This window comes from Vigna unguiculata, chromosome 5 (genome assembly GCF_004118075.2).
Source record: "Vigna unguiculata cultivar IT97K-499-35 chromosome 5, ASM411807v1, whole genome shotgun sequence".
Taxonomy (NCBI): domain Eukaryota; kingdom Viridiplantae; phylum Streptophyta; class Magnoliopsida; order Fabales; family Fabaceae; genus Vigna; species Vigna unguiculata.
Genome location: NC_040283.1, coordinates 15630650 through 15641745, shown reverse-complemented (window position 1 = coordinate 15641745; position 11096 = coordinate 15630650). Strand labels below are relative to the sequence as shown.

Here is an 11096-nt window from a genome sequence, read left to right as displayed (position 1 = left end):
ACTTCTTAGATATGAGAACCTAAGATTGCGCCGACTTTTCCGATTGTTCCATTTTCTCTCATCCCAAAGTTGAAAACCCATCCCCTTTGAAATGGCGGAACCTTCAGCAAAGATCCTTAGACGAACCCTAGATCAAACCCTACATGGAGAAGCTGATAACATTGATAGACTCAGTGTACTTCCCGAATCTGTTCTTCTCTCCATTCTCTCACGCTTGGACCTCAAAGAAGCTGCAGCCACCTCAGTTTTATCCACAGCCTGGAGAGACCTTTTCTTAAACCTTCCCTATGTTCAGTTGAATTTCAATGGAAATGGCAATCCTCCTGATCATCCTAGACTCTTTCACCTGTTCACACTCTTTATTAACAGAATTCTTCGAGAGAGAAACCCAGAAATACCCATTAAAGCTTTCTGGCTAACTGTGAAGAATTTCACTGAAAGGATGAAACTTGATTATAATTCATTGATGATGTCCATAGCTGCTGCAATGTCCACTTGCAAGATGATGACCATTGATTACGCTATTGGTTCCTGTAGTGAAGGTACTGAGGTATCTTCACTTCCTCTTCCACCTGCAATGTTTATGTCAGAGACTCTAACTCGTTTGCGTCTAACCCTTTCTGTGGGGTGGGATCTTCCGGAAAATGTTTGGATGCCCAATCTAAGGTACGCTTACTTCATTCCATATAGATTGACGCATGAGAATTCTACTCAGAGGTTTCTGGATGGGTGCCCTAGGCTAGATTGTCTAATGTTTACGATTAGGGCCACACCAACGAGGGATGAGCCTAGAGTAAAAACTCTTCGCGTGTCAAGTTCCTCCCTGAGAGTTTTAAGGGTTGGTTGGGATCCGATAGGTGAAAGAGGGATGAGTATTAATGTGAAGTCTGAAAGTCTTGAGAGGTTGATATTATATCTTAGGGGAGGTCACAATGTTAATGTGGATGCACCAAATCTGAAATTCTTGGACATTTGCGGTCATGTGCTTCAAATGAACATCATTCGAGGTTTTCCTTTAATTGATGAGGCAGTTATAGATGTTGCATATGCGGCTCAGGGCACATATTGGAAAGACTTTCATGCAGATACTAAAAAAGCTTCTACCTTTTTCAAAGAGTTGCAAAACGTGAGAGTACTCAGCGTATCTGAACCCATCATAAAGGTTTTAATTTATTTTTGTTTGTTTAGTTTGTTTTAAAGAACTAAAACTTTGTTATTGTCATCTAATTCTTGTTTATATGTTTGAAGGCTCTCTTTGTTCATGCAAATGAGTTGCCGACTTTCAGCAACATGTATAAGATCAAGTTTATCCCTGATTATTCTCTTGATGAATTTACCCGTAACGGCATTCAGGATGTGTTCTTCAACTTGTTTCAAAGATGTCCTAACCTGCAAGTGCTTTCCTTTCATGATAAGATAGATGTAAGTTGTGTTTGGTATTTCAGTTTAATTGCTGTGCATTTTTCAGTTACTTATACACACTCATATATACAAACAGATGTTGAGCAGCAGCAACGTCTTTGATATCGAACTTGAAACTGTTTTCCCTATTACAATGGTTCAAAATCTGAAGGAATTACAAATTTCTGAGTTCAAAGGTGAACAAATGGAATACATGCTGCTGAAATTTTTCTTGAAGAACGGACAATCTTTACAGATTATTTCTCTGAGAAAAGATGCTTCGAAAAAGGCAGGTAGGTATACTTGGCCGCGAAAACAAAAAAAGAAAATTCTCTCCTTCCGGAGGAAGTGCACAAAAGAGTGTGAGATTATATTCAAATAGAAATTGGATTTTACAAAATTCCCATGATTAGCCATGGCAACAAGTCTATCTATCTCTCTAAAAGTATGTTATTTTTGTTGAACATCGCCACCTGCCTCGTCTTATAGACCGGTGGGCTTTTTATATTGCTTCTGTCATATTAGATTGTATGCTCCTTGGCTGGAAACAATGGTTCTGGTTCATGTTCCGCCGAGTCTGTATTGTGTACCTTCCTGAGCCAACTGGGCTTTTGTTTTGTATGGTTTCTTTGTTTTATTTTCTTCAGTATTAATAAATATGAAATAAATAAGGAACAATAGCCTTGTCTAAACCTTTAAAAAAAAATGAATAACCATCTTATGAGTATCTCTCTTATAAGACTAAATTGAAACATACAATTACTCTACCAAAGATTATGCTCCTCCTTCGTAATGTGTACTAGATTTCTCGCATTCCCTTTCTTTGCTTTGTAATTTAGCCAATGTTACTTGATTTCTAAGTTAACGATTGAGAAAAAAAAATTATCTTTTTTGTTGAGGTGAGTTGTAAAATTTCTAGTTTTCTGTAAAATGAGCAAAGTTGGAGTCATTCATTTTTTATTCAAATTGTGGTGAGTTAAATATGTTCACGTTGACACCCTTAGCCATGTGCAATGACAAAATCGTGTTTGATTGCCAATCTTTCAAAGAAAAACTATGTATATGTACCCAACATCAAGTTTTCGTAAACCTTTTAGAAGAAGGAACAACATCTTTAATTCAAGCAAAAATACAAAGGATTTCAAGAAACAAATTTCAAACTCCTAACCACCAAAATCCTTCTCATATCCTAAAGTGAAGAAAAGCAAATTCATAAAACCATTTGTTAAGAGAAATTGCTTTACATCGACTCAAATGTTTCAATGTCACATCAAGTTTCTTAGAAAGATTTAATTGCATGAGAGGTTTATCATCTTTTGTTAACAAAACATGTCCATACAAATGACTTTACACTCTTCCATACCCATAAGATAAACTCTTTAAGCAATTTGCACGAGTTCATATTTAATATGAATACTCTGGGATAAGTTACCGACAAAGGATAAATTATCGGTGAAGGGGGTCCAATTACAACATTCTTTGTGTGAGTTATGCCTAGATTGTGAAGAGAGAGTATCACACCTATTTTTCTCTTGTATAGTGTCTCAAAAGGTGTGGAAAATGTGTGATAGCTGGATAGGGGTGAGCTCAGTGCATCACAACCAAGCTAGGATACATTTTCAACATGAGAAGCTTGAACACTAGGCAAAACACAGTGTGGAAAGGAATGTGGCTGGCTATGGTTAAGGAAATTTGGAGACATAGGAATGAGGTGATCTTTAAACAAAAAAAAGTTGACACTGAAGAGATTTTTAATTTTGCTCAATTTAACGCTTGGGCTCAGTTGAAACATAAAATAGTAAAGAAAAAGTTACAATTTTGAAAATTTAATGAAATTATAAGCACCGGTAAACACCTTTATGCTTTGGTTATTTTAGAATCGATACCTAAACTTCTACACTCAGATAGAAAACAATAAAAATAGCAGGAATATTTGAAAAATCAAGATCTATTAGGCTTCGATTATTGAGAAACCGAAACATAAAAGCTTTTAATCTTTAATTATTTGGACAATCAAAGCTTAAAAGTTTGTGAAAGTTGCAAAATTGTCCCCGCGATCATGTATGTTCTTTTTTCACCATAATTAAAATATATAAGCCGATTTTGAATCCAAAAACTACACTAGTTTAATTTAAATAAGTACCAAATAAATTTATATAAAATCAATTATAAAATGATTAGTATTTAAAAAGTACTTTATCGATGAATGCACTTCATTTAGTTATTTATTTATTATTGTATTTAATATAACTATTTAATATATATATATATATATATATATATTATCTTATAAAAATCTAATATTTTAGAATTATATAATAATAATTATTATTATTATTGCAAAAATGAAAAATGTATGATAGAAAATAATTTGTATTATTGTTATTATTATTATAATTAATAGATAGATTTGAAAATTAAATGAAAGAGAGTTGGATTGTTTATAAAATATATAGACGCAATTTTTAACCAAATTTATAAGTAACAGTTATTTTTATTTCATAATTATATTTCATTTTTTAAAATCAAATGAAACTTATAAAATTTAATTTTTCCCTAGATTGAGTTTAATGAATTAAATACTCATCTTTAATTACATATGTTAACAAACACAATGGTAAGACAATTAAGTTTATATAACTGTAAACTTTTTATTTTCTAGATTCATACAAAATAGTTAAGAGATATCCATATAAATCCATGGTAATTTTATCTTCCAACCATATCTTACACTTATTCATAAATAATATCTTTATAAATTCAGTCTAACTTTATCTTCTAGCTGTAACTTACACATTATTAATGATTATTTATGTTTTGCATAGGGAGACAAGTACAATAACCGATAGAGTTTAACTGAGTTTTAAATTAATAAAATGAAAAACCACCTAATATTATGTTTGAAACATAAACCTCACTTATAACTTATTACAGTATCACATCTTAAATATAGAAATAATATTATTTCCAAACTTTTAGTTTATTAAAATGTCTTAAAAGTGAACTTTTCAAACAAAATCATTAACACAAGCTGTAATTGTAAACTAAATGATTTGATTTCAGTTTATGGGTGTTTTCCTAAAAATTATATATATATATATATATATATATATATATGAATTTAATTACATATTTTATATAGGTCCACTGCTCAACTGCTTTGTTCAAACCCTAATTCAACGCTGCCTATAAAGTTAGAAAGTTCCTAGAATATGAGAAACAAGCGCCGACTTTTCCACTGTTCCATTTTCTCTCATCCTAAAGTTGTTGAAAACACATTCTCTCTGAAATGGCGGAACCTTCAGCAAAGATCCTTAGACAAACCCTAGATGGAGAAGCTGATAACATTGATAGACTCAGTGCACTTCCAGAATCTGTTCTTCTCTCCATTCTCTCACGCTTGGAACTCAAAGAAGCTGCAGCCACCTCAGTTTTATCCACAACCTGGAGAGACCTTTTCTTACAACTTCCCAACATTTGGTTAAATTTTCATATCTATGGCAATCCTTCTGACCATCCAAGACTGTTTCACATCTTCACACTCTTTGCTAATAGAGTGCTTCGAGAGAGAAACCCGGAGGCACCCATTAGGTTTCTCAAGGTATGTGTGAGGAATTTCACTCAAAGGATGGAAGAAGATTATACATCATTGTTGATGTCTGCAGCTGTTGCAGTGTCCACTTACAAGGTGTACCAATTTGATCTTCGTCTTACCTGTAGTTTATTAATTGCGTCATTGGAGATTGCTATTCCACCTGCAATGTTTGCATCAGATACCCTAACTAGTCTGCGTCTAACCATTTCTGCGGGGTGGGATGTTCCGGAAAATGTTTGGTTGCCCAATGTAATCAATGTTCACTTCATTCCATATACATTGATGCATGAGAATTCCACTCAGAGGTTTCTCGATGGGTGCCCTAGGCTACAAGATCTGATGCTTATGATAGGGATCATATCGAACTATGAGATTAAAGTCAAAACTCTTCGCATGTCAAGTTCCTCTTTGAAAAGTCTGAGGCTTGGTTGGGATCAGATGGATGAAACAGAGACTATGAGTATAATTGTGAAGTCTGAAAGCCTTCTGAGGTTGACATTATCTCTTACGGGAGGTCACAAAGTGAATGTGGATGCACCAAATCTGAGTTTCTTCTCCATTACTGGTGAAGTACGTGAATTGAACATGACTCAAAATTCTCCTTCGATTGATGAGGCTGTTGTAGATGTTGAATATACTATTCAGTCCGCAATACACTCTCAAAACGCTTCCACCTTTATGAGAGCTTTGGAAAACGCGAGAGTACTTGACATATCAGAAGGCATCATGAAGGTTTTAATTTATATTTTTTTGTTTAGTTTGTTTTGTGTTAAAGAACTGAAACTTTGTTATTGTCGTCTAATTCCTGTTTTCATGTTTGAAGGCTCTATATGATTCTACATCGGCGATGCCCATTTTCAGAAACTTGTACATGTTAAGGCTTATCCCTGATTATTATGATGATGTTAGCCGTAGCAGAATTCAACAGGTGTTATTCAACTTGTTGGAGCATTGTCCTAACCTTCGAGAGATTTTCTTTGAGAAAGTGATGGTAAGTAGTGTTTGGTATTTCAGTTTAATTGCTGTGCATTTTTCAGTTACTTATAAACACTCATACAAACAGGTCTTTGATGACATCCACAACTACATTCCTGTCAATTTTGAATCTGCTTTCCCTCCTAGCATGGTTCAAAATTTGAAGAATTTAGAAATATTTGATTTCCGATGCCGAAACATAGAATACAAGCTGGTGGAATTTTTCATGAAGAATGGACAATCTTTAGAGATTGTTTCTCTGAGAAAAGATAATGTGAGGGGAAGTTGGACACCAAACGAAGAAGGGAGAATTCTCTCCGTCATGACGTGCTCAGAAGAATGTGATATTTTGTTCAGACATAAGTCGGAGTCAAAGATTATATACAGAAGGAATTTGGATTCCCCATGATTGTCCACGGCAACGACTCTATCTCTTTAAAAGTATGTTATTTTATTGCGTTTTTAATATTGTCTGTCATATTCTACTGCATGCTCCATTGTCGAACACCACTGTTCTGGTTCCTTGGACAGCCAACTGAGCTTTTACTTTTTGCATGTATTTAGACAACCAACCTACTTAGTCCACCATTTCATGGTGGGTTGAGTCGGATTTTTATATTTCTGGTTTATCGAGGTAAGAGTTGAGGTAATTGTTTTTTCAATTAGGATTATCTTCAAGGAAATCGCTTGAAGCTTGAAAACTGTATGTGAAACGCAATCCAAAAATCCTATTTTTTAATATGTTTATATCTCAAAAATTGCACAACTAAGAAAACCACTAATCTAAAATATTTGTTTTCTTTATTTCTTTTTTATAATCTTGTTAACAATGCACTTCCCCCATTTACAAAGGCAATGAAATAGTTCTTATATATCAATTCAATTTGAAAATAATAGTCAATACAACATTTATTGTGAAAGAACTTAATATCTTAACCAATAATAGATCTTCTTTTGTAACCGTTTTTTGGATGTATCCAAATGGCATAAATTGAAAATAATTTCAATTTTAGAGCAATTAGTGTTTGTTAAATAGCCATGTTTATCACAGCAGTAATATTAAAATAGTTCTTAGAAATCTAAGGGGAATTAGAAGTTCTGTGTTGAATAAGATAGAATGTTAGCTTTCCTTACATAGAAAAAACTCAAATTTTTTCTAGAGTTTTAGTATAGATGTGGTGTCCTTTTCTTTTATATATATTCTTTTACTATTTGTTAGTACAAAATCTCCATGTGTCTTTAAGAAAATCTAATCATAGTTTGATTTCGATTTATATACTTTAGAACGTCTCACGAAACAATGACTCTTAACTTCAATTTTTGGAGAATCTAAGAGTTGATGAAATAAGTATTTCTGAAGAGATGAAACAACATCAAACCATATCAAATAAAAAAATAGAAAAAATTTGAGTAGTTACTTACTTTCTTTCTATTTAGATTGAAGCAATAATAGTGATGTTATGACTATAAATACATGCATAAAATATTAATATTGCATTTCCATTTTAGTGGTGTGAATTAGAAAAATTGAAGACATACTTAAATATTATTTAATGAATACTTTTTTTCTACAAAAATAACTTATGTTATGTAACTTTTATTATTTTTATTATTATTAGACCTTTACAACTCATTAATACCCATAAAAGTTACAACACTATGAGAAAAAACATATTTAATGTTAAAATCGATGCTAACAAACAAAAGTTGATACTAAATAGTTATTAGTGTTAATTTTTCTTTGCAATAGTTATTAGTGTTAATTTTTCTTTTGCATGTGTATGGGGCACTAAAACTATAACTCTAGTTTGTTAGTATCAAATTTTGAATGTCAACTCTAATTAGTTATAACTAAATTTTAAATTAGTTTTTTACTTAAATAGTTTAGGATTGACGTGGCCGACAGTAATGACTTAAAAAAATTGTACAGTATCTTTATTTTCAAATATTATAAATAAAAAGTAAGAAAAAAATTATAATGGATGAAAAAGATGATTGTAAATAAAAAGATGAATGTGGATGCAGGAGATAGAAAAATAATGTTAATAAAGGAGATGTGTCGACAAAAAAGATGAATATAAATGAAAAAAAATGAATGTAAATAAAATATATAAGTGTGAAAAAATTTATGAATGTATAAATAAGTTAAGAATGATAAAAGATATTATGCGAATGAAAAATATGAGGACGAAAAGATTTATAAATAAATGTGAAAAAGAAGAGTCGTAAATGAAAGATGTGAGTTTAATGAATTAAATATTCATCTTTAATTACATATGTTAACCAATGGGTAAGATAATTATTAACTTTAAATAACTGTACAACCTTTTATTTTTCTAGATTCATTCTGAATAGTTTACACGGTATCCATATAAATTCATGGTAATTTTATCTCTCAACTTTATTCATAAAAATATCTATATAGATTCCTTCTAACTTTATATTCTAACTGTAACTGACACATTATTAATGTTTTGCACAAGTACACAAGTGCATTAATTAACTGATAAAAAAGTTGAACTAGTTTTATGTTAATACAAATAAAAAACTAACTAAAATTAAGTTTGAAACACAATCCTCACTTATAACTTATTACAGAATCTCATCTTAATTATAGAAATAACATTATTTCCATACCTTTAGCTTTATTAAATGCCTTAAAAGTGAACTTTTTAAACAAATCATATACAGAAATTGTAATATTATAAAATAAATAATTTGATGTCAGTTAATGAATTTAAAGAATATCACTGTGGTCTTGTCTTACAAATTAAATGTATATTAAAATTTAATTACATAAAAAATAGGTCCACTTTTCAACGCGCTTTGTTCAATCCCTAACTCCACCCTACCTATAAAGTTAGAAGGTTCTCTTCCTAGGGTTTGAGAAGCAAAGATGCGCCGACTTTTCAATTGTTCCTTTTTCTCTCATCCTAAAGTGTCGAAAACCCATTCCCTCTGAAATGGCGGAACCTTCAGCAAAGATCCTTAGACGAACCGTAGATGGAGAAGCTGATAAGATTGATAGAATCAGTGCACTTCCACAATCTGTTCTTCTCTCCATTCTTTCACGCTTGGATCTCAAAGAAGCTGCAGCCACCTCAGTTTTATCCACAACCTGGAGAGACCTTTTCTTACAACTTCCCAAAATTGAGTTAACTTTCGATATCTATGGCAATCCTTCTGACCATCCTAGACTGTTTCACATCTTCACACTCTTAGCTCATCGAGTGCTGAGAGAGAGAAACCCAGAAGCACCCATTAGGTCTCTCAACGTATCTGTGAGGAATTTCACTGAAAGGATGGAAAAGGATTATAGATCATTGTTGATGTCCGCAGCTGCTGCAGTGTCCACTTACAAGGTGCAGCAATTTGATCTTAGTCTTATGTTTAGGTTAATAACTAAGTCATTGAAGATTTTTATTCCACCTGCAATCTTTACATCAGAGACTCTAACTAGTTTGCGTCTAACCCTTTCTGCGGGGTGGGATGTTCCAGAAAATGTTTGGTTGCCCAATGTAACGGTTGTTCACTTCTTGCCTTTTTTATTGGTGGATGAGAATTGTGTTCAGAGGTTTCTCGATCGGTGCCCTAGACTAGAAGATATGATGTTTAAGATGAAGGATGAGGGCAAAGTCAAAAACCTTTGCATGTCAAGTTCCACCGTAAAATCTGTGATGCTTGGTTGGGATCTGAAAGATGAATCAGAGACTAGTATTACTGTGAAGTCTGAAAGCCTTCTGAGGTTGACATTATCTCTTAATAGAACTCACACAGTGAATGTGAATGCACCAAATCTGAAGTTCTTCTCCATTAAGGGTAAAGCCCTTGAATTGAACATGATTCAAAGTGTTCCTTCAATTGAAGAGGCAGTCATAGCCTCTGATTGTATGCTTGAGTTCTCAAATTTGAATAACTTCTATTCACGTTCTGAGAAAGCTTGTACCTTTTTTGGAGAGTTGCAAAACCTGACATTACTCCACATATCAGAACCGATCATGAAGGTTTTCATTTATTTTTGTTTGTTTAGTTTGTCTTCTTGTGTTAAAGAACTGAAACTTTGTTACTGTCATCTAATTCTTGTTTATGTTTGAAGGCTCTATATGTTTCTAAACCGGAGCTCCCCACTTTCAGAAACATGTATAAGATAAAGCTTATCCCTGATTATTCTCTTGATGATTTTAGCCGTTACTGGATTGCAAAGGTGTTATTCAACTTGTTTCAAAATTGTCCAAACCTTAAAGTGCTTTCCTTTGAGAAGGTAAAGAAATGTTGTGTTTGGTATTTCAGTTTAACTGCTATGCATTTTTCAGTTACTTATACACACTCATATATACAAACAGGCGTTCGACAACTACTTTGGTGAGGTTGATCTTGAATCTGTTTTCCCTACCAGCATGGTTCAAAATCTGAAGGAATTAGAAATTTTTAACTACAGAGGTCGAGATATGGAATACAAGCTGGTGGAATTTTTCATGAACAACGGACGATCTTTAGAGATTGTTTATCTGAGAAAATATGATTTGATGCCAAATACTTCTACTTGGAAGCGAAAACAACGAGAGAGAATTTCCTCCTTTTTGACGTCTTCAGAAGATTGTGAGATTATATTCAGATAGAAATTGGATTTGATGAAATCCCCATGATTACCCACGTATGGCAACAAGTCTATCTCTTTAAGAGTATGTTATTTTGGCTATTAGATCAACGTTTAATTTAGTTGCATATTTAGAACAATGATGCTTTCTGTTGTATTTCGGTTTTCTTGTTGGAGACTTAGATTAATTGTTGTACCACTCCTTAAATAGACATAAATTTCCTTAAATATTTAATTCGGATTCTTAATCACGATTACTATTTGTGTCTTTGGTTGAAATGATAGTTAGTTGTTTTACCTCGGGGGTTGAAATGATATTAGAAATTTTATACAACAGGTAAATGGTAAACTATAGTATATAGATCACAGTTTAGTATTTAGTTGTAAATCTTATTTTATAAGATTACATTAAGTGATTGAAAAGTTTATAATTTAGTTTTGTAAAGTTAATTAGGTTTAAAGTTCATTTTAATATGATATCAACATCACACTGAAGTAAAATTTATAGTAAATCAAATCACACATGAT

General features: G+C 32.4%; 3 protein-coding genes across 3 annotated transcripts; all 3 read left to right on the top strand.

The window, feature by feature from the left end:
- On the top strand, nt 1-2022 carry LOC114184266 (F-box/FBD/LRR-repeat protein At1g16930-like). The gene is made up of 3 exons (XM_028071557.1): nt 1-1162; nt 1249-1422; nt 1499-2022. The coding sequence occupies exons 1-3, from the start codon at nt 92-94 to the stop codon at nt 1781-1783; spliced, it is 1530 nt and encodes a 509-aa protein (XP_027927358.1). The 5' UTR covers nt 1-91; the 3' UTR covers nt 1784-2022.
- Nucleotides 2023-4578: 2556 nt separating this feature from the next.
- LOC114185946 (F-box/LRR-repeat protein At4g14103-like) lies at nt 4579-6712 on the top strand. Its single transcript, XM_028073922.1, has 3 exons — nt 4579-5728; nt 5820-5987; nt 6060-6712. The coding sequence occupies exons 1-3, from the start codon at nt 4691-4693 to the stop codon at nt 6378-6380; spliced, it is 1527 nt and encodes a 508-aa protein (XP_027929723.1). The 5' UTR covers nt 4579-4690; the 3' UTR covers nt 6381-6712.
- A 2127-nt stretch (nt 6713-8839) lies between these two features.
- LOC114184288 (F-box/LRR-repeat protein At1g55660-like) lies at nt 8840-10828 on the top strand. The gene is made up of 3 exons (XM_028071579.1): nt 8840-9975; nt 10068-10232; nt 10315-10828. The coding sequence occupies exons 1-3, from the start codon at nt 8935-8937 to the stop codon at nt 10588-10590; spliced, it is 1482 nt and encodes a 493-aa protein (XP_027927380.1). The 5' UTR covers nt 8840-8934; the 3' UTR covers nt 10591-10828.
- Nucleotides 10829-11096: the final 268 nt, after the last annotated feature.

Bases quoted from the DNA above. Each gene is read 5' to 3' on its own strand.
- LOC114184266 (XM_028071557.1), top strand. From the start codon at position 92: ATGGCGGAACCTTCAGCAAAGATCCTTAGACGAACCCTAGATCAAACC. The intron at 1,163-1,248 runs GTTTTAATTTAT...ATATGTTTGAAG, and splicing joins TATCTGAACCCATCATAAAG to GCTCTCTTTGTTCATGCAAA. The intron at 1,423-1,498 runs GTAAGTTGTGTT...ATATACAAACAG, and splicing joins CCTTTCATGATAAGATAGAT to ATGTTGAGCAGCAGCAACGT.
- LOC114185946 (XM_028073922.1), top strand. From the start codon at position 4,691: ATGGCGGAACCTTCAGCAAAGATCCTTAGACAAACCCTAGATGGAGAA. The intron at 5,729-5,819 runs GTTTTAATTTAT...TCATGTTTGAAG, and splicing joins TATCAGAAGGCATCATGAAG to GCTCTATATGATTCTACATC. The intron at 5,988-6,059 runs GTAAGTAGTGTT...TCATACAAACAG, and splicing joins TTTTCTTTGAGAAAGTGATG to GTCTTTGATGACATCCACAA.
- LOC114184288 (XM_028071579.1), top strand. From the start codon at position 8,935: ATGGCGGAACCTTCAGCAAAGATCCTTAGACGAACCGTAGATGGAGAA. The intron at 9,976-10,067 runs GTTTTCATTTAT...TTATGTTTGAAG, and splicing joins TATCAGAACCGATCATGAAG to GCTCTATATGTTTCTAAACC. The intron at 10,233-10,314 runs GTAAAGAAATGT...ATATACAAACAG, and splicing joins AAGTGCTTTCCTTTGAGAAG to GCGTTCGACAACTACTTTGG.